General features: G+C 43.5%; 1 protein-coding gene across 3 annotated transcripts in view; it reads right to left on the reverse strand.

Annotated features, from left to right (window-relative positions):
• Positions 1-81: 81 nt before the first annotated feature.
• Positions 82-23,724, reverse strand: part of Cpx (synaptic transmission protein complexin) — a 420,394-nt gene continuing 396,751 nt past the window's right edge. For all 3 annotated transcript variants that reach the window (XM_076439911.1, XM_076439910.1, XM_076439912.1), the window contains 2 exons: positions 16,625-16,754; positions 82-15,130 (listed from right to left, as the gene is read on the reverse strand). In XM_076439911.1, the coding sequence (XP_076296026.1) occupies positions 15,054-15,130; positions 16,625-16,754 (207 nt within the window). In that variant the 3' untranslated portion in view covers positions 82-15,053. The remainder of the gene's footprint in view (positions 15,131-16,624; positions 16,755-23,724) is intronic.

Here is a 23,724-nt window from a genome sequence, read left to right on the forward strand (position 1 = left end):
TGAAGATCCATAGACCGATGACAACAATAATCAAAATATTAAAGTATACGTGAGGTCAGGATAAATAACGAGACAGGGGGGTTTGGTAACACGATTGACTTTTATTACATTTTTTTCCATTTTTTAGAACTAAATAACATAAACGCATATTCTGGTTAATCCACTTCTTGTTTATTATTACTCGTAGTATTACTATCGGTATTAAGAGCTAATAACGACGAGGCGCGCCCCTAAAAATCCCTCCCTCGTGCATGTATTCGTTCGGTTTCAATTTTTATCGTTCGCGTATCGAGTTTTTGTTCAGTTCATTCTGTTGTTGCTTTATATTTGGAAAATTCTTATTGTGTTCCTTCTCTCCCGCCGGTGAAAGCCGAAAAGAAACGCCGTGTAATCGTTTCGGGTACAATAACTAGGAAGAGGAAAGCCCGATTATCCTTCTCTCTTTCGGTTCTTCTTTTATTTTCCCCCTCGTTTGTATTCCGTCCTTCTGCTTCGCGATTTTCCACATCGAACGTCGATCTTCGCCTTTTATCCCGTCTTCGAGCGACGAAAGCGTCGCGACGCTTTTCCTTTTTCTCTTTCGAGAGAAACACAGAAATCGAGAAACACTCGGAAAGGAAGATCGACCAACGTGCTCGTCGCTCGAACGATCCAGGAAAGGGACGAACGCGGGATCTGGAATTCTATGCATTTTTCACGCGCGACAAAGGCCCCGGACCAGAGACCGACCACTGTTTTATTTAAATTATTGCACACCAAGAACAGCATCCTTTCCTACACGACAGTGTCCCTTTTTCTTTCCACCCTTTACATTCAACCCTTCGAGGTACTGGATTTTCTTAAATATTAAAAATATCTCCCTTAGAAAAGTGGATCGTGCATCGAAGCCTTGAACCTTAAAGCTAGGACAAAAATATCGGACTTTCAGAACAATTGAATTCATTCTTTTTAATCTTCAAACGATTAAACTGTTTGTCCTCGAAGCGATGAACGAGCAAGATTACATTGGTTTTTGTTCACGAATGTATTTTGGTTGTTTGCAAAATAACAATGAAACGAAGAAAGGGCTATGAATTAATTTTGTACACTCGAATAAAACGATTGATTAAATAGGACAGGGATTTCGGTAATGCTTTATTTCAGTTGGAAATTCGTCTGTTTAAAGTTGAGACTGTCTCTATCCGGGACCGTGTCCAGGGTTGTTTTGTCATAGGGGTAGCAACCCCTTCTACTCGCGGGCACAGCTACGAAATCGTGTGTCGCTCTGTCGTGTCGTATTGTTGCCTGTGTGGGAACATGTTCTCGCGTTCGCACGTCCATTAACCTTTTATTTGGCACGACGAATTTCTTCCGTACGTTCCCTGACATGTGGACAACTTTTGGTACGATGTTGCACCAATTTCCTCGACAACTGCTGTTTCCCTCGCTGAGGAAAAAATTTACAATTCTCCCTTAACCCTCTCGTACCCCGTGAAAGCTATTTTATCAATGAAATTAATTTCTAAGTTTTCAAGCACCATAGTTCAATTTCCTAAAAATCACCTAAAAATTTGTCCAACAGGGAACGTCAATTCTACGAGAATATTTAATCTTTTTTTCACATCTTCAAAATGAATAACAGAAACGAAAATTCGTCGTTTCCAAGTAAACGGTTATTTTATTGCCAACACAGAGTCCGAATGTGTATAGTGTGTGTTCCTGTGAACAAGTGATCTTAAATCTAAGTTTACTCCACTTTTATATCAATGTATGCGCGTATGTATACATGTACATACATATAATGATGTATATGTATATAATGTACATAATCTAACAACAACATAATATTATCAATCATCATCCGTGATTTATGTCTCAAACGCTGCGCGTTACATGAAAACGCTTCAACAACAAACTCGTTTCGCGCCGATCGCTAAAATCACTCATCGATCATCGTTCTCCTCTCATCATTGGTGTCACTCCCTACAAAGAAAACGAAAAAGCAAATATTCTACAATGATCCGTCGAGCAAGCTTCGTGCGATCGTCTCCTTCGGGATCGTCTCGTCGCATGGCGATCCAAAACCAAAATTTAACTATTCATTTCCAATACCTCGGCATCTACTTTTAATTTGTTTAAAAAATTTAACATCCTTGTTGGAAGTATAAAAGTATGCATTGAAGTTATGAAGTCCGAGTTCATAATAAAATTTTTTTTAAATTGCTGCTTGACGAATCGCGTAAGGTAACAAACGAGTTATATGTTTCCGAGTTAAATTAACATACTGAACAACAAAATTTCAGTTTCAGATCACCGTGCGTCCCGGTTCGTACCGTTTCCCGTGCTTCGACCGATCCGCTTTGATAATTCCGATTGATCCATCGATCAACGATCTACGATAATTGGTCCTCGGACGTCCGGACACAAAATCGCACGGAGGGTGTTGATACGTGAACGTTTGCAACACGCTTTCGTAGTCCACGTTCTGCTCCCACAGCTTCTTCCTTTTTTATCATTTTATTTTCTCATATTTTTCGGTAACCGTGAGAAGGAACGCCGAGAAGTATTGCAATCGATGTTTCGTTTCTTTGGTTCGTGCCTCGTCCTGAACCCATCGACAACCCTAAGCGTGCCCATGCGCCTGCAAGACCACGGTGTCCTTTTTACTACACCCACGGTGGTAGTCTCAAGAAGTGGACAGGCTCTGCGATCGAACACGCAAACCAATTACCTTTTTTCCCTTTTTCTTTTATCACAGAATTTATCCCGTTCGCAAACCCCTACGATTATTAATGCCCAAGTAAATTTCTTGGAATTAGTATACTATCGTTTAAAAATCGCCACACTCGCGGTGGCTTGGCAGCCAAAATTGTTGATACGCCTTTACTCTTCGCGGTCTAGCAAACGTTCCAACCATTGAACCATCAATTATTCCAATCGACTGGTTTACATGTCGTTTTGTGAAAATCATTTTGACGATTTTCTGAGATAGTATAGGGGAGCAAGCCAAATTTACACTTTAGAATTCACAGTCAATTAATAATCTAATGGTCGGACTGATAACAAAACAAGTGTAATTTTATTTTGATTGGACACAAATGATTCACATCAAAAGGAAGAGGATAGTAACACTGTCATTTTTGATTTTCTTTATCAATGTTCATAGTGGTCCAATCACTCTCCCAGTTTCACAATTCCAATGATTATAAAAGAACTCTGAAACCAGTCACTGTAGAAGACGGTTCCATGGTCGACCATAATTTCCAACAGGAGAAAAAGAGCATCATTCTAGTTTTGTCGAGAAACGAGCCAATTATTCGCACGAACGCCTTCAAAATCGGTGCGAATAATCTATAAAAATGTTGAAAGTAAACGTGGTCCATGAGTACTCTTTTCTCTCGTTCGTGGAGCATTTTTCTATAAAAAATTGAGTAAAACATCTATGGGGCACGTGGTAGATCGGCGCATGGAGATAGTCGACGGTCGTCCATGGGTTGAGCACGGTAACAGTGTTGCCTGTGTGTGTTGTGTGTCTGATGTTATGTGTGCTGGTGTTTGTTTGTTCGCGCGAGTTTCGATTTTCCCTTCGTAAAAGACACATATTATTAGTAGTAAATTATAGGCATCTAGAGTATTGCTTCTCGGTTCAACGAATTTGCGAAGATACCGGGCACGGTACAAGCGTGATCGAAACATGTCCAACAAGGTCGATGGCGAAACGCTGTCCCCCGATTTTCATTGCAAAACTGATGGTTTCAATTCGATCGTTTCAAAACACCGAAGCGTTCGAAACGATTGTCTCCGCTGCGGATTCCTCGAACGATCCTCATTCTTTCCTTCTCGCGAACGCAATTAACACTTTAGCAGCTGACTGTCGCTCCACTTAAGAATGAACGGTAAATATAAAATTGTTTAACAGCCACAGCAGTTTTATTCGCAAAGCAACAGGTACTGTCTTGCGTAATACAACGTAACGATTTCCTTTGAGATTGTCTTTAAAGAGATTGTTATGGAACTTTCTTGTGCAGCCATTAAAGTCTGCACAATCATTAGAGAACTAGCGAATAGGTAGCCAAAGTGTTAATTTAGAAGTTCCCCGGTGACTTTTCAATTTTTCTGCTGTTTGTACTTCGTCCTTATCGAAGACAGAAGAGTCAGCGGAGCTTGTTATCACTGCTTTGGGACGAGTGAAAAGTTGCTGTTCCTTTCACTGGTCTCTCGGTGGTCCTACTTTCAAACAATCGTAATTAACCTAGTTCTATCAAAGATTCTTAGAATCTCTTTAGATATCGATTCCACTGTGCATTGCAAGAAAAGTATCCATTCAAACATTAACACTTTGCACTCGACCCTGGTCAACAACTCGAATATCAAATTTTTCTTTCGCAATAAAAATTCCAACCGACTCTCTCTCTCTCTCTCTCTCTCTCGAATACAGCAATTCTTTCCATAAATAATAAATAAATAATTGCGTGGGTGATCTGAGAAGATTATCCGAGAGCAAAGAGTTAATTTTTGGCTTCCCACTAGAATCAATACTTCATTCTTGAAAATTTATATTAATCATAACTCGTCGACTGATCCGAATCTTTATATGAAACTGAAATTAGAATGTATCTTCGAGGTCTCCGCGAATCGACAGACAGCGAATCGCCGCGTTCGCAAAACACTGTACAGCTCTTAAAAATCGCACAAGTCCGCTCGAAGTTATCGGCGCGCCGATCGCGATCCATAGATCGTCTACGAACGGTAGCCACCGAAGGGATCGTTCTCTCGCGTGTGTATCTCTCGATCGAATCGCAGCTCTCCCTTTCTCTTAATCATCATCATCATCATTATCATCATCGTACTCTCCGCGCTCTCTTGTATACAAAGCTAACGTCTACTTACTTGTTTAAACACCGTGAACGTTTCTCGCCCTTTTCGATACTCCTCGACCCTTTTACCGTGCTCGAAACATAGTTCTGCAGTTAGTGTACCTCCGAAGCTACGTTACACTGTGATTTATCCGTTTCCTCAAATACTTTCTCAACCAAACGTGCAAATTAATAGACAATTCTAATAGTGATTTTTACAGTATTTTTACACTGTTTCTGAATTTCAGAAGGGAAAAAGAGTTTTATATAAAATGAGTAAATGTACAATATAGTGAAATTTAATTAGAAATCGATCGATTTTCCAATGACGCAGTTATACAGTGATCTTAAAATTGTTTTTGATTTTAATATGAAAAATTGTAATTTTATGCAGAAGGTGGGCACAAACAATTGCCACGTTCCGTCACAATATGAACAACTTTCTGCCTCACCGCACACCGCCCGATAAAGCACAATGCGCCGGCAAGCCGATAAGAGAGAGTACCAATTATTCTTTCGTTAGCCAACCTTAACGAGCGCAGTACTAATTCGAGCACAATAGCAGGGTCAATTATCATTCACCAGAGAAATAGCTCTCCGTTTCACGGGTCAGGGGATTGGCTTGCGGGGGATCGGTGGGTGAGTTTACTCAATGAGAGGTGTGTGTTTATCTCTTATCGTCTAAAACTGTGTAATCCTCTTTCTTCGCGTTCGTCTTATCTCTTTTCCCCTTAAAATTGTTTCTCTCACCGAGACTACGGCTGTCGATCCGACCACGACGATCCGTTGTCGTCGTCGATCGTCGAAGATCAAGAGATCATAACAATAGTACGTCGATCTATAATAACGTGTAAGTTATCGATTATTACTTTATAATGCGTTGTGTCGTTGTCTCTGAATATATAAGTCGAGTCGGTCATGCGTTTTTTCTTTCTTTTAAACAATAAATCACCGATCTCTCACGGAGCCTCGAGGATCCACGGTGATAATTTTGTCGGGACTATCGGAGGCCGTGATCGGCCCTCGGAAAAATTTATAAATTCCTCGAGGGACCGAAAGCGATCGAATGTTTCTTTTTTTTTGCCGGTTCTCGCAATCAAGTTTCGTTCTCGGTTCTCACACGCCTCAATTAATACTCCTCGCGGATTTTTTTCTTCTCCCTTTTGTTTTGTTTTAAACGCTAAAACGCGGGCTCCTGGGTTCTTTTCACGCGAGACTATGTACATGGAGAAAAACAGAACGGTTCCGTCGTCGTTTCGACGTGTGTTGTCCTAAACGGGGTTTCGGCGTGAAATTGTTTCTTGTATCTAACGCGTCTCCGTTTAATTCGCCGGTTAAATGCGCTGCGTCCGATCGTTAAACGCCTACGAAAGGTCCTTTAAATATCTTTTATATATATTTATATAATTATCATATATACTTGGACGACGCCGCGCGCCTCGCTCCAACGATCCATCGATCACTGAGCAACTACGATCGATCTTCTTCAAACCCTCGCGCAATTATACGGAACTCCAACAAAATGTCTGTACACCAACTTTCCCTACTGTAAATTGTACCATAATCGGAAATGTCGAGTTTCTGTAAATTTTTCAGAACTTTGGATTGTTTAGTCTTTTGTTTGTTGTCAAGTCTTTGTTCAGTCGGTCCCATGAAGCTAAAATTGATACAGGATTTTAGAACGGTGGAATAAGGGCGAATTTCTCATGAAAACAGAATTCATTCTCACGCGAGGATCGATCGATCGATAGCCCGTTCCGATTCCCGAAATCGAGGGGCAAGGACCTCGGAACGAGACGCGTGTCGTTTCCTCTTCATCTTCATCTTCTTTTTTTTTTTTGATTTCCCGTTTTTTTTCTTCGCCTCTTGTCGATTAAAGTCCTATGAAACACGAATCAAGTAGATTTAAGTATCTCGGTTTGTATCACTTGCCACGTGCCGCAGGCTTAGGGTGGCTTTTCAGGGGAGGTGGAGAAATGAGAGGGGGGAGACAGGGTTCCCGTCGGAGGAACACTCGTTTTTTTCCTTTTTCCATTTTCGCTTTGTTTGTTTCGGGGGCTCGCAGCGTTCGTGAACGTGTGTGTCCGCCAGGTGTCAAGAAATCGGAGAACAAGAGAAAGCCTCGAGAGCGTTCACGCGAATGTTTTATTGCGTTTCTTATTTTTCCTGTTTCGCCTCGAATCGTTTGCCTTTCCTCGTGGAATTGTCAGTTTTCCAACGAGCCTGTGTCCCGTGAAAAATCGTCGGCGAACGGCCTGCTCAGAGTTCGGCGAGTTTCGAGAATTTTAGGCTGAAGAGTGGACAACGAAAATGGCAACAAATCATTCCTCTTGTTGCTCGATTTTCTCCTGACAACGATTCAGTTGCATCGAGAATCATTACTCGAAATAAAAATTATCCGAATAATGTATTTTGTGTGTGAACAATAAATTTGCGAATTAATTTGTACGTCCGATAAGATTTTCGGTGTCCACTCTTCGTGGAAAGAATACATAGAGACAGCGTAACAGTAAACGATCTTTAGAAACGTGGATTAAAGTAGACGAAAAACTAAAGGCACAGAAGCTTTAATCAATTTGTCAGAGCTTACATATGTGTGTGTACGTGTATGTATATGTATATATATATATATGTATTTATATATATTTATATAGAGCGTTAACAATGTATAATATAAGAAACGATCAAGAAAGAAGGGGAACAGAATCGTGCTAAGTTGTCAGCGGTGACGTTAACATCGACTAGACAACGCGACGAACAACATCCATGCTGATATCACATCGAGAAACAACAACGACACACGACATTAATCAGCTGTAGTAACGGTATAGTATAGCGACGACAACAGGATTTGCTTTGTTTCGTTATAATCATTTTTTTTTTTCGTATTTTCGTGTTTCACTATGTTGTATTTTGGTTTGGGTCGAGTTGTCGTTCTTCTTTTTGTTTTTTTTTTTATTGTTTTACTTTGTAATCTCGTCGTCGAAGAGTAATATTTTCGAGCGTAGGGACACATCGAGCAGGGACGTCGAAAGAGAAAAAGTTGCTACGATCGTGAAACCAGAGAGTGTGTGTGAAAGAGGAAACTTTTGTAGAGATAGATAGATAGACAGAAAGAAAGAGAGAGAGAGAGAGAGAGTGACAGAGAGAAAGAGAGATAGGAGAGATAGAGCGCAAGAGTAAGGAACAGCAAAACACAGTTCTACGAAACTACACATCGCTGGCTGCTAGATAGTAGTTAAGCGGTTTCAAGTTCGAAGTTGTCGGTATAATTTGATGTCGAGTTTAATTACTTTCCTTCTGTTAGTCGTGATAATGAGACACGACGGTCCCCGTCGAGCAAAGACGTTCCTGTTCGAGCGTTTGAACTTTCACATAATCCCTTTAAAGCGTCTCGATCGCGAAACTCCATGAACTCCTTCACAGAAGCTCGGAAATTCGAGCGTGTTACAGTTACAATTATCTATTCGCAAACATTCGCAAAACCAGTTGTGTGTTACCAGCTGCTCATCGTCATCATCATCATCCTCAAACATTATCATTATCATCATCAGACTCATCCTTCCTTTCTAAAGAGATCATATACATATATACTTTTATATTTCTTTGGATTAATTATTGAGTAATTGACTTGAAGTGTGTATCGAGTAGAGTTGTACGGGAGAATCAGAGACTGCGAGACGGTTTCCGTGGATCCGATTGGTTGGGGACGCTGCTGGACGGGAGGGGGTGGGCGTGGCCGAGGATTTATGGCACCAATCTATGCTCAGAATCGGTATAGGGCTCGCGAAAGCGACGCAGTGAGAAGAATGCGAGCCTCGCATACTAACGATCCTCGATAATCGTCCTCGACAATTATTAGCCTTTATTATTACCACACGTTTACACTCCTTTGCAAAAATTTACAACGCGAATTTAGCACCAGACTGCAGATTTTTAGGCAAATTTCTCGAGCCTCGTTTCTTCTTGAAATTGTCATACTTTTTAACACGTCTCTGGTCTGAAACAAAATTTTAATCACTGTCATCTTTGCCATTGAAGATGGAAGAAGAATTTTTCGAGCCTCTTCTAGAAGAACAATATAATAAAACTAGATCATCGTGCAAGTTAACATTTTTAATCTCCTCTGCACCATTTAAAGTAAATTGGACCAACTTACACTCATTTCAGATTATTTTACTTGACCCCACATAACGCGAAGAACGTATTCAGCCGTCTCTGAAGTTAGCAGTCTACTTTTAGAGTTTCCGTCAAAATTTTCGCAAAGTAGTTAGCAAACTTGTCCCGGACATTCGTAGATTGCCGAGGATCGTTGTCCGAGGAAAAGCCATAGAGAGTTTCGAAAATCAACGACATCGACAGACAAGAGAGAAACGGCTAGCATGCACGTAGAGACACGATAGTTCCTACGTTTCTCCGTTTGATTACATATTTTTTAATCTATAATTCGCGCGACGCCGCATCGAAACCGTTCAAACACGCTGCCCGACGAAGAATCGAACGATTAATCGACTCCCCGTTCAAATCCCACTGGAAAGTTGTTCTACTCTTTCCCCGTGGTCGATTCCAGAAGACTTTTTAGCCGAGGGAAAGTTCTCGGGTTTGTTTTTCGCGGACAAACAGCCGGAGAGTGGCGTTTCAGCGAGCCGGGAGAAACTTCGGGAAAACTGTGACCGCCCCCGCAGCTTTTCCCTTTTACACGGGACAACTTTTCTCTCGGCAGATCGAGGAGAGAATCGTCTGGAGACCCGGCCCCTCGTTCGATTTCCGATTACAAGGAGAACTGTTCGGGATATTTTTTCTTGTTTCCCGTTTTGTTTCTCTCGCGTGCGAGATTTCTTCGCGGTGTCGCGCGAATCGGCAAACAGAGAGAATCGTTGACGCTATTCGGCTAGCAGGTGCGTACACTTACATCGAGAAAGAACAGAGTGTGAACTGACGGCACACTGAAAGCTGACATGCGTTCCGTTATTTTTTTTTTTGTATGTATGTACACAAAAACAATGTTTTCAAGTTTTGTCCGTGTCGTTTTTTTTTTCTTTGAGTTTTCCGTTTTCTCTCGGGTAGAAGGCCTTCCGACTTCTGATTTTTCCGGCTCGCGTTGGGGTTGTGACGTTTTCTATTATCGAATTTCTTCGAATTTCCTTCCTCATTGAGCAATTAATTTCGTATGTTTTCCTCTCATTTAACTTCGTAATGTTCGAAACAAAAATTTTTAAATGTTCTTTAATGCGTCTATGTCATTTATTATTAATATAGTCGATTTTTTCGTACTTTCTTCTCTTCGCTAACAGAAAACGCCACCGTTTGTTCACGTTTGTTGCGACGCGTGTACACTCGGTCGAGAAGCTTCGCTCTGGAAACAGGCTCGGACGTAGATTATAGCGCGAAGAGCGTGCGTCGTTTGATGGCCGTGTGTTTCGAGTGTTCGCGAAGAAATCGGAGGAGTAGCCTTTGTAGAGTTTGCGTTTTTAGAATAAACGATCGATCAAGAGAGAGACAGACATAGAGAGTGAGTGTGTGAGAGAGAGAGAGAAAGAGAAAGACAGTGATAGAAATAGAAAGTTAGAAAAAAGACAGATACAGAGAGACAGACATAGAAAGAGTTTGAACGGTGAACAGGAAGCAAGAACAGACATATTCAGAACGATATCGAACATAAACAAGTACACTTCTCGTATTCGGTCTTCCCTATGTTCGTACAAAAAACGGTTCCCAATTCTTCCTATCCGCGTTAATTTGCCCCTATACATATACCAACTCAATTTGAAATTTATATGTATATATATGTATATATATGTATATAATTTATATATAAATATATCTTTCAATAACGTGTAACCTTATCTCGATTCCAGGAGATGACTAATTCTCTCTTGGAAGACCTATCCGGATCGAAGGAGCAAGAAACTGCAAGGGAAACGACCAATCCCGAAGCAAGAAATTTTTGTTCAACAATGGAAGGTATCGTAAACAATTTGTAAGAATTTAAGTATCGCACCAACCCCTTGCATTATGATTCTGATCGCATGTACAGTCATCGTGTAACGCGATTAGAATATGAGAAAATTTAAATAGTTCGATTGCATGAATCAGAAGTTAATGACCGAAGAGAATGTACCATCTGTTCAGAGTTTTTAGCAGTTTACCTTGTCGTTATAATCACCAATGCACAAAATTCGCAGTCTGCTTATGAGGTGACCTGATGCTTAGCTTTTCATAGTCTGGTCAAAATGATAGAGCAAGGGGTCGAGATTTTGAACTGTCGTATTAACTCCTCGTTTATCTGTTTCATCGAATGCAGCAATTCCCAGCCTCGTGTTCCACTCATTTGTATATGTATAAGGCTCGCGTTTGATCTCGCCGGCAGTCGATGCTCTGTCCGTCCCGTCCACCCCTGTTTTCGCGTGAGAAAACACCTGTTCGATCAAGAAACACCTGCGTGAACATCGTGAACACCGTTACCGGGGAATAATCGGTTCGCAACACGTGAAAACCTGTCCTCTCTGCACTCTCGACCCCCACATTATTATACTTATTCCTCACGAGACAGATCCACCGTATAGAACACATAAATCCCCCCCTGTATCTCTTTCCCTCTTTTTCTTCTTCTAGTTTTTCCTCCTCCTCCTCCTCTTCGTTTTCGTCTTCGTCTTCGTCGACGAAGCTGAAACGATTTTGTTTTTTTTTTCTTGTTAACCTACATGTACAATTACGCTCGATAGAAACGCACCGTATAAACGTGAAAGAAAGGCATATTTCTTTGTATTTTTCGTTTTGCTACTCTGTGTTGTCTCTCCACTGCGAGAGGATTCAGTGCTGCTCGTCCTAGGCGAGCTTTTTCTCTACGCTTTTTTGAACGCGGTAGTCGAGTAACGTTTTCAACATTTTTTCATCTCTCCCTCTCTCCTCTCACTTTCTCTCTCTCTCTCTCTCTCTCTCTCTCTCTCTCTCTTTGTCGCAGAATTATGTCAACACTCTAATCGAAAACTGCCGCCAAGAACAGGTGTTACGCGTCTGCCTGCGCCAATCGACCGCGGATCTCGAAGGAAATCGATTCTCGGACGGAAGGTAGAGCAAGGGCCGCCGGTGTCACTCTGGTTCAAGGTCTGCTGCCTAGCATTCGTGTTTGACTGTGTATCACAATGTTTCAGCAGGTATCGAAACCTCCGTGAACATCTATCCGTGTCTCTGTGTGTTTGTCCCGTGTGACCGAATTTCTTTGAATGTTGTTCGCGAATATAATGTGAAATGCTTGTTTGAGAGTGTACATTTGCGAATGTACGTGGTGTGTTCGTTTACAAATGTTTTCGGGTACGTTTGAGTTGTGTGTTTTCTCTCTGGGCAGTCCAGTCTCGCGTTGTTGGCTCCTCTTTCGCGTTTCTCGTGGCCCTCGATCCTCGCCTCGACTTGGCTTGGTTTTCGTTCTTCCTCTCTCCTTCTTCTTCAACATCATTATCATTCATCATCTCCTTCTTCCTCGTTCTCGTTCTCTGTTTTAGTTCTTTTTTTTGTCGTTTTATATTTTTTTTCGTTTTCGACATTTGCATAATTTTCCTCTCTCTAAATACAAACGCCCAAATGGTAACAATCGATAAGAACAATGACCGCGGGTGTATGTGTGTTCGTGTACAATAAACTATGAACGAATAATCCGTAAACCTGGTTCAAATTCAATTCAACCGACACAGTGTAATCATAACGATACAATGAACTCTCCCTCCATTCGGATCTCCGTTTCTGGTTTGTTAATTCTCGTCTTTCTCTTTTTTGTTTGTTTGTTTGAACAGCCGTCGAACGAACTAGTCACTACGTAACTCCGCTACCGGTAAAAGGTATTTTGTTCACTTTTTTTTCCGTTTTGCCATTTAGTAACGCTATTCGAAAAATTCGCTAGAAACTTAGGTACTAGGGCGTGTCTGTATGTGTATGTGTGTGTGTGTGTGTGCGCCGTGTGGTTTTATACCTTTTTTAACTTGTCTTGTTTTTGGTTTTTTTGGTTGTTACTTGTTTGTTTCATCATTTTTTTTTGTCCTGTTTGTATTGTTTGTTTGTTTCTCTTACTCAGTATGTATATATATATTTATTTATTTATATATTTATACTTTTCTTTATTTATATTTATATGTATAAGTATATTTATATGCACGCGCCCTTCGACTGCTCACGTGTCTCGTCCGCGCCTTGATCTTCTCGCGATCTTGAAGAGAACTCGAAACGATCCACTTGTTCTTCGTGATCCTCTTGATCCACTTCGTCTCGATCTTCACGGTGTCTTTGCTCGGCGATCGCATCGTTCAACGAATAGACCGCTCCGGCATCGACATTGTGTTTTTTAACTTTTGGTTTCTCTGGATCGTTCCTCTTTCAGGTTCAAATCGGATGGCACGAACGACTATTCCACGTCCTCGCGTCTATATGCAGCTCTCTCGGTCTCGTCCCGTCATCGTCTTCGGGAAAGATAGCCTCCGGCTCCCCCGTCAATCCCGCGAACTTTCATCCCCGTACCTCCACCCCCATCGTCTTCTTCGGTTCTCGTCGATCGACATTCCCATTGTCGCGAAACCCTTTTCTTCCTCCCTCGTTTCTCTCTTCAGCAGCTTCAGTTTCCTCTCCTAGCACTTCAGCTTCTTCTTCAAGCTCTTCATCTTCTTCTCCAAGCACTACGAATTATTTTGCATCCAAAGTCCATCTTCCTCAGCCTCATCTTCTTCTTCCCAATGCATCCACTGAATTCACAGTGTACAATAACCTTCTTCATCCTTCATCTGGACCTTCGACTTCCTCTGCATCCACTAAATTATTTCACAGTGTTCAAGAACCACAGCCTTCTTCATCCTCCATCTTCAACGTCTTCTTCATGCATCCACTAAATTATTTGACAGTGTCCAAGAGCCCTCTTCTTCATCCTTCACCTTGATCTCAATCTCCATCTCCGTCTGCATTCTTTTTCATCATCCTCATCCTCCTCTCTAAGCAACCACTAAATTATTCCACACAATCCCCTTCATCCCACATCTTCATCATGAACTTCTTTAACATCTTCTTCCCCGATTCAATTATTTTACAACGCTCGAGAACCCTTTTCTTACCCTGCAAGTTTTTCACTATCATCGTCTTCTTCGATCATTCGCTAAATTATTTCCGCCTCGTTACACCGACTCCAGTATCTTCCGCTTCAATAGACAACACTGAAGAGCGGAACCGCATAATCCAAACATTCTTCCTGTCCCCTAATCAATGGTCTACCGTTTACTGTCGATCGATCAGAAAAATTTCAACTTGGACTCTATTCTTTCGCCTTCTCTTAACTGTACCTATTTCTTCTCTATTCTTTTCCCTGTACGACTAGCGAATTTTCCCGTCCCAATTTCTTCATCTTTTCTCTATTTTTACAGCTTCCTCTCTCTCTCATCTTCTAACATCATTCTAACAAGCCTCTACTCGTTAAAACGATTGAAGACTTTAACAGATGGACCTAACGTAGCTTCGTCTTCTCCCTGCGATCGCTATGGCTCAGACAAATATGGACTTTGGACACAATTTTCCCCTCATCATCTTAAACCTCTACATCATCTCTCTCTACCTTCTCGAAACTGTTTCTACACTCCGAATTCCTCTCATGTACACTCTCTCTTTTTTCCCATTCATTCCCAATCGTCGGAACGATTAACTTCCCCGACCCATCTCACTCGAGACATCGATATCGACGAAAAGGATGGCCGAAACGATGAAGAGTATTTAGGACGCGTCGATATCGATCCAAGGAATCGTTCGATGTTCGAGTTCCTCGTGATCGTGCTCGACGCACCTCGAAAAGCCCTCGACGCGATCGTTGGCATTGTTGTTCCGTCATTGCGTCTCGAGTATCGTTGCATCCTCCGCTGCTTTCCTATCCTGTTTCGCTAATCTTGCTCTTCAATTTTGTCTGTCTTGTTTGTTTGGTTCGCCTCCTCTGGTTCCGGAGTGAAGAGAATGCGGCCAATCGGAATCTCGGATCGATCGGTGCTCGAACAACGAAGAAGACGACGAGGACGGAGACGCTGGCGTTTACTTGTTCTCGGTGGTTTGATCGTTGTTTCCCTTCGCTTCTTTCTCGACACTGAGGATCTGAGCCGTTCCCTTCCGCGTGGTGTCGTAGGGGCTGAGAGGCGGATGCGGCCCTGACGACACATAGTGCCGCCACTGCTCACCGACCGCTTTGGGGTGCAGGTAGGCTTATTGGAGGTCGCATTTACCTTCCAGTACTTGATCTTTGATATCTTGTATATGCGTGCCTAACGCGTTCTTGATTTCTGAAACAGACAGGCAGACACGCCGCGTGGCATTAGTCTTGCTATCCTAGTGGAAGCCTCTCTTCAGGGGCCTACTATTGTTTATTGTCTACGATTCTAATCCGCAGATGTAAGCTAGGGTCACGGCGCATCAGGATTCTATTCCTTAGACTGCAATTTTTAGAATTCGTCGGCCTCATATGAAAATTGCCCAAGTCCAAAAAAGTAAATTTCACTATTTTTCTTTATCAGGAGTTTTTAGATTCTGATATTGTGGCGCTATCTAACAACTTATTGCTGAACTATTACAGTAAATCCTCTATAGACGCGACAGCATCGGGGGATTTGGTCGCATCTATCGTATAGGGTAGCTATTTTTTATCTCCAAAGGCCGAGCCGAACGTACAGAAGGACAGCGCGTGCAAAGAGAGACCACGCGTCTCTTTCTTTCCGATACGCTGTCCTTCCTTGCGCCCGAAACGTTCATCGTCAATTAAACCACTAAATACAGTTGAAATTATATCGCGTTTCGTATCATTTTGCATTCGAAAAATGCCACGAATATGTTGGTGAAAATTTCATAAAAAAATTATGAAAAATAAAGAAGATTAAATATTGGTGCTCCGCGTCGCGTTAGTAGTGGTTCACACCGATATATCGAGCCGAGATCAGATTACTAAGTTGGGGGGGAATATTCTTGGCCGCATCTATCGTGTGGAAATTGTTGCGTCTATAGAGAATTTACTGTACCCTCAAACTGTAGAAATTGAAGCACCTAATAAGACGAAGCTGAGAACCCAATTTTCATAAAAATGAACTTAGACAGTTTTCATATGAGGCCGACGAATTGTTCTCTTCAAGATTCATGGATCCACCATGATCTATGGTCTGACATTCTAATCCTCAACTGGTCAAGGTAAGTTAGGGTCATGGCGAATCATGATTCTATTCTTTAAACTGCAATTTTTATAATTGTACTGTTCAAAGTTCAGGGGTCTACTGTGATCTATAGTCTAACGTTCTAACTCGTCCTGATTCTATTCCTTAGACACAAGGGTTAGAACAGAAATGTTCTTACATTGAGGATGTTTATCTTGACGGTTAACGTTTTTCATCAATTCGATGGGAAACATTCACGCGTAGATGAAAAAGGTAAATCACTGGTGATTGCACGGTAAACTGAGTTCAACGAAAAATGATGGACGTCGTTGGCACGCAGCACGACACACGTCAGATTCGCCGTGCCCGAGCAGGGGGCGGCGGGTATGTTTGATTTCTAGCCACGGCTCGTTAACCTTTCATCGATCACCCCCTGCCGGCGCATTAATTCGTCAGACAGCTCCTCTCTCGCTCCCTCCCTCCCAGGGTGTGCCGTGAATTTGCAAGCCTGCTAACCCTATTTCACCTAACCGCTTCTTTCTCGTAGTGGATCGTTTAGAGGTATTATGATTTGTCAATCGAGATTTCTTGGGAATATTTATTAGCAGTTTGAGAAGAGTGGTACAGTATACTTACTGGTGATCTCGTCCTCGTCCTCCGCCTCGGCTTCCGCGGCCAATTCCTCTGGCGTCTTTTTCTTACGCATCAGTGGATTGGGCTCCTCCTGGGTCGCTTCCTGCACCTCCTCCCGTTTCTTTATGTTATACTGAAAGTAAACAACGTCACCCAGTCAGTGTCGGTTCATATCGTTGTAACACCGATTTTTAATGATATCAACGTTATTCCTAATTCCCACATCTGAAACCAATCCTTCCGATCTATCCACTGCTTTAAATTGCACCTACTCATTTCTGTGATAAACGCATATAATCCGCAGTCTACTCATCCACACGAGATCGAGCTATTCCTGCATTCTAATACAATCTTCCCGAAGGTTCACCGACCCCGAGCATCGTTTTTTTCCGATCGTAGAAGCGATGGGTAATCGACAGAATTCGTCGGCCCTGTTTAATAGAATCGTTGCGGTCGAGCCAGCCCGGTTAACAAGGGACCCGTTCAATATTCACCGATCGTCGATTCCGATCGGGAACGCTTACTATCAATAATGGAGCGTCTCTCCCGGCGAGTCGGCGATAGTTCCCCGTCGTTCCTGACGTAGACTCGTTAGACTTCGATAATGCATCGTTGGACGCCACACGGGGACAGATAATTACTGGCATAAAACAACGCGTTACGCTCTCGCTATCACTCACGGCGAACTACGGTAGTTATTGTTATCGCGGTGATCGCTCGTCGATCGGAATTCCGTTACGAATATATATATATCTCTCTCTCCTTCTCGTGGTAAACGTATCCGTTCGGCGAAAGAGAGATTTGCCGGTTAGTCAAGCAACAAATAGACTATAAAGTCCGAGACGGATCCGCGTTTCCCGACGACACGTTCCGGCTCGCGTTTTACGAGCGACCCGACTAACGTTCCACCTACGAGTCAACCTTAAGCATTATGACCAGGATCACGGTCGAATTCTATTCGCCACTGTACAGGGTGATTCGCGAGAATCGGATCGAAGCACCAGTCAAATCGGACGGGGATAAACAGAGCGAAGCGTCAACCCCTTGCACTCGATCGATTTTACGGTTACGATGAACCTCTTTGACGTTGATAGTTTACTAATTCAACGTATTCGATATTATTGTTCGAGGGGTTCACGTTCGCGATAAACGACGGTGGCCCCTATAAAATTGGAGACGTATCAAGTTTGTCCAACTTTGTCCACCGTGCGACGTCAAGATTGCGCGAGATTTCTTAACAGCGGTTTTATTGTGATCTGTCAGGAAGAGAACAAAGTTGCACGTGGCGATCGGGGGTAAATTATCGGTGGGAATCAGGTTAAAGTTTTCGCGATCGGTTCGCAGTGGGTAGCTCAGGGAGTTTCGGTGAATGCGAAACGTGCGCCGTTTACGAGGGACCGTGTTTACGCGAGCCGGGCGTTTGTCATGTTTTACGACGGCTGCTACGTTCCCGTAGGGGGTGGGGAGATCGAAGGAGACAGCGGGAGTCGTTCCACACGACCGTGGGATCGATCGTTTTCCGATTCTCCGTTCCCCGAGCCTAATTTCTGCGATTTCCCTCGGTGGCCTTCCTCCTTCACCCTCTCTTTCTCGTTCTCTGCAGACACAACCGATACTCTCAGCTAAACCGGCGTACTTGCCCGCGAAGTTTTCTCGATACCACTTGCCGGTACCGCCAACGCGTCGCAGACGTCGACGTCGACGAGCACGACGACGACGACGACGACGACGACACTATTTCCAAACTTCGTTAACGAGAAAGTTCCGACGCGACGACGGTACGAAGTAACCGAAAGCGACGACCTTCCACCCCTACGGCGAGGATCCCCGCTCCAGGCGTTTCATGGTGCCCGATGTCTTGTTCGTTAACGAGCCAAGGAGATCGTAAATAGTACAAGTCGAATCCGTGGAAGGACTTGATGATCTCACGTTGAACGTTGCAAGTACTCTGAAACCTTTACTTTAGAACCGTGAACGCTCTGTGTCCTATTTTTGGTGCTACCAATTCCCCAATAGGCGTGGCCAACACCGAGTGCCGCGTATACTGAAACTCGTTCGTTCTAAAAATTGTTCCCGGCGGAGGAAGGAAGGTGCGCGAGGCGGAGACATAATTTCTGGACACCGGGTACTGTTTGCCGCGTGTATGACCACGTCCGCCGGCGTTACAATGCCGCGGGTGGAAGCGAAGCACTCGTACAACCGATCGCGTGTCTGGCTTGTACCGCAATCGGGCTCATTGTCCTGCGACAAGAGTGGCGCGGGTACAAAGGGTCGGGAGAGAGCGAGTTCTCTGGCCGGGCGGCGTGTACCCGCCACGGCCTCGTGCATATCGTGCACTGTGCACCACCGCTGTCGTTGCATCGCGTCGCGGCTCGATGCGACCGGACAATCCACCGTAAATAGGGGACACGACGCGTGTACATACGCGGAACCCCGATGTTACGTGACGATCCTGGCGTACCTGGACCCCGGAAATCATCGGTCCGGATTCGATGACACCGGCAGAGATTGAAATTGTCTCGAGCCAACACGATTAGCGAGCTACACCACTGTACTCCGGATCACTGCCAACTGATAGCTCAGCTGCCGGCGATCCACCTCGATACGAGTTCGGCACGATCTGACTGGGGAATTTTGCGACCAGCGTGATCGGGATTCCTCTGATTATCGCTGGACGTCGTTAGGATATTCCTCTTGCTACGTGAAGTGATCGTACGTTCACTTCCATGAAAATCAGTTGCAAGTGGAGCGAGATATTTACCTCGGAGCAGAGAAGCCACGCCTACTCGGCGCTCGAAGTCTAAAGAATGAAGAAACCCGATCGAGGTTATCGAGACACAAGGACAAGTATCTCAACAATGACATTTTGTGTGCGACGATTTTCGAAAAAAATATTTTCTTGATACGAATACTCAACTTATTCGTCGCGATTAAAGATCGTCTGAATCTTGAGTATATTGTCGGTTCATACTGTAAGCCAGGTAGTCGAGGTCATAAAAGTCGACACCATCCGCGTTGCACGTTTTTAAGAGAAAATTACATCGAACCAAGCATAGTAACAATCTCTACGAAAAGCTCTCGCCCGGGCCACGCGGACTTCCCGTACAATCCGACCCTGCGAGTGAACATAGTGAGGGGCGGTCACTTGCCCTTTGTATTGCATGTCTTTTCTAACCAATTAACTGAGACGACCCGCTTCTCTCACCAATTTCGAAAAGATGTCAATCGACGAATCCGCATGGCTCATTTCTTAAAGTCACGCCCTTCCCGAAGCTAAATGCTTCCTCGTGCTCACCCTCAAGTCAGCTCCTCTCGAAGTCTTCGACAAGTATCGCCAGCTTTTTCACAATCTTGTAAATTCGTCAGTAGTTGAATAAATTCAGCGTTTATCTTGTCAAAATTGCAAATTCATTTAAATAACATCCTCTCCATCCAAATAGGTGGTAAGGAATCGGTCAGTTCGCGTTCTCAGAAAACTGAGTTGAAGATTTACGACCTTCAGCGACGTCATTCCAGTCTATGACATCGCAACGCGATACGATCGAACACAACTATCGGAAAAATTTGTGTTATTCGACAGATCCACGAGACGACCCGGTCAATCCCCTGTCGTACCCGCGCACTCCGAGCGGAGCCGAACAAAAAGGAATCTATCTATCACGGGGCTAGCCTAGACGCAATTACATTCACTTAATTACACGGGAGAGTCTCGTTCGTTCCGTGGAATCACCGTATCATCGATAAATCCGTGGCTGCTCGTTTTTCCGCTGTTCCGTTCCATTAGCGTTCCGCTCGCTCGTCGGTACATATGCAGTTGTCGCGTGTGCACCTCTATGCAGGTGAGTGCACACAAGTGCACACGCCTAGTGCATTGGTACAGTAGCGTATAGTTGTGTGCGCCAGCGTGAAGGAGACAGATAGCACGAGGATAAACGAGGCCGGTGGCTCGCAACGATGTCAAATGTAATGCGCTGATCCTGACGTTAATTAATGCTCCTCGATGAACGCTCGACGCGGCGCGTCGCGACACGTTACGCTTCCCCACTGTCTCCTTTTAATGCACTTTCGAAACCAGCAAGATATTTCGGAAGTTCAATCAAAACCGCTCCACGTGACAGCGAAACTCCGATTTTTCATTTGATAAAATGATTAAGGGAAGAACATAATGTTTGTTATAGACGAACGATTATTTAACGCGCGCAAATGTAACTATACGAAGATGCATACGATCCTCTATTATTTCGCAGTGGTGATGACATCGCAAAGTAAAATTGTATTCAACTTGAAATTAATTTAATTGAGTTAATCGTCGACGTTTCGCTCGGAAAGTTCGTAACTTCGCACTCTGCATAATTGCGATGCATTTGGCCTACCTAAATCTTGCAAACGGGGAATCTTGAGCGCTCTTTTTTCGCAGTGGCCTGATTGCGTGCGTGTACGAATGCACGCGCGCGTTTCATCCGCAAGCTACGCCGCACTGCGACACTCTTGTAGGCCGGTTCTTCGCAAGAAAGACGGCAGCGACATTATTTTGGCTAATGCGACGAGAATTTGTAACATAAATTTTCAGGAACTTAAAAAAAGATGTAGTGTGCATTGCACTGCGTTTGACGAACTGCTTCGGAACAATCGATAACTATGGGACATTGAAAGCGAGAAAAGAGATTCCGTTAGGGGACAGTTGCTGATGCACTGCTGCATGCATGCGCTTCCTCCAAAAATAGACGTTCGTGCCAGCACTCGTTAAATATGCTCGCACATAATGAATTGTGCTTTCGTACAATCGATAACTTTGGAACAGTAAAAGCTAGAAAAAGAATTTCATTAGGATTGAACAAGTGCCAAATGGTGCATCGTTTGATGAATATGTTTCCTCCCAAATGTGCATACATACAGGGTGTCTAAGCTGAAGGAGGCCACCTAAATATCTCCTTTATTTTTAATGGCACAAAAAAATATTTGTGGCATAATTTAAATGATATCGGAGAAGGAATATCATAGAAGAATAATTTTTATTTGTCCGGTTATTTTTTCATAGTTCTTTCAAGATCATCGTTATGTTTTATCGGGAAAACTTATTTTTTTGTATTCTCTCTTGTTAATGACTTAAGCATATTCAAATGTATTTTTTCAGCCGCTATAAGATGGAATAAGAAAAAAAGTTTTCCCGATAAAAAGATAACGATGACCTTGAGAAAACTATGAAAAAATAATCGGACGAAAGAAATTGTTCTTCTATGATATTCCTCCTTCGATACCGTTTAAACTATGCCATAAATGTCTTGAGTAGTGCTTTAGAGCAATCAATAGTTTCGAGAAACGAAATTTCCACGATCCACAATCTCGACAAAAAAATGTATGGAAAAAGTTCCACAGAATCTTTCTCAAGCTTAAACAGCCGAAGCAGTTGCACAATACGAAGTGTCAGTGTTTCAGCACGTCGATACTCCGTTACGTTACAGCATTAGTATTCGCATGGTTTCTCCTTCGCCGGGAATCGGCTTAATTATCACGTGACTGTGTTAGTCACGCCAGTAAACGTAGTTATTTGTAAATCGTTCGTTAGCCAGGTCGTTCCTGGGATCGCACGCGGATCACGATCGTCGAAAGGCGAATTCGGGAATTGCGCTCGCGTCGAGCGGGCAGGCCACGCTCGAATTCGCTAATTTTTTTGTTCTGTCTCCTAGTCCCCCCCCCCTCCCAGCAGAGAGCACCTTCCAATTGTTCCGGCGTGTTTAGTTCATCGAAGGGGGGGGGGACGGTCGTTGTTTCATTTCATTCATTCATTTATTTTATTCGTTCCATTCATTTCATTCGCTCGCGAATAGAAAGAAATATTCCACCCGCGTGCCTCTCGCAATTTTGTAAATCATGACTCCTAGCTACGCGCTGCTCCCGCGCACGGTCGTTGCGATTTCAATTTCAGCCGAGTCATGACTCTTTTTAACGGTCAGCAAATAATTCTGTCGTGCCGTTTCACTGACGCGGAGATTAACAAAAAATATGAAAAAAGAAACGGGGACAACGCGCGTTGGCCAACAACGGTTGCGCGATCCCTTGTTCTTTCCCCGGCGAAAATGTTTTTGGATTTCGCTGTTCGACGACCTCCTTTCACCGCCTTCTACCTGTCGCCACACACTGCAGTCCCGGCTATTATAAAAACCGTGGAAAATTATTTTTCGGAGAGTTTCCCTCGGATCCCGTACTCTGGACTCTGTAACTGTTCACCTTTCTGGAAAAACGTAGCGGCGTGAAAAAATGTAGGGTGTAAAAATAAATTGTCGCGGCCTTAATTCGCAGATTAGAATTGATATCTTTTGTATGCAGAGTGTACTGTGTTCCAGGACTTCTGTTTTGCTTTTCTTCTTTTTAATTTCAGCGGAAATAATACAATGGTACATTCAAATCCTTTAAATTAAACATAAATTTCGGCGCCGCCGAATCTGTCCTGTTAATCAGCGGCCATCGCGCATCAATTATCGTCATTACTGACATTATTGAAAAGGACAGGCCGGTTTCATAATTTTTGTCTATCGCAGAAGGGGGAAGCGAGCAGGCCGAGCGAGTTACACTGTTTGATTAATACCGGTCCGAAGTAATTAATGAAATTCAATTAAACACAGCGCGGCAATAACGTGAATTAATTTTCTAATTGCGCGTACGCGACCGCAGGACCCGAAACCTGCAATTTCCGGGGCCGATTCGACGATATACGGGAATTCAACGGTGCGCGAAAGCCAGCCACGCAGTGTTCGTGCGCCCAGGCTTTCCAGAAGAATTTATAAACGGCCGTTCGCAGTTTTGATCCGTGGGAATTGTCGGCACTCGATACCGTGATTAATGGGACGCATCGCGTCGCGCGTTTACATACGTGCGAAAAATTCAATGCTCCTGTCAACGTCGATTCTCTCCATCGCGATACACAGTGCTCTTCGCGGACATTTTTCTTTTTTTCGGCCCTTTGTTGTTGGCAACGTAACTCGGAGAATCGACCCTTCCGGATCATCGCCAATTACCTATCGAACATTTCTGATCTGTTGACAAACAACCAGTCGGTTTCGCGGAGCTTTGGGGGATGGACACGCTGATACGTTCGCTCTAGC

Source organism: Lasioglossum baleicum, chromosome 15 (genome assembly GCF_051020765.1).
Source record: "Lasioglossum baleicum chromosome 15, iyLasBale1, whole genome shotgun sequence".
Lineage (NCBI taxonomy): Eukaryota > Metazoa > Arthropoda > Insecta > Hymenoptera > Halictidae > Lasioglossum > Lasioglossum baleicum.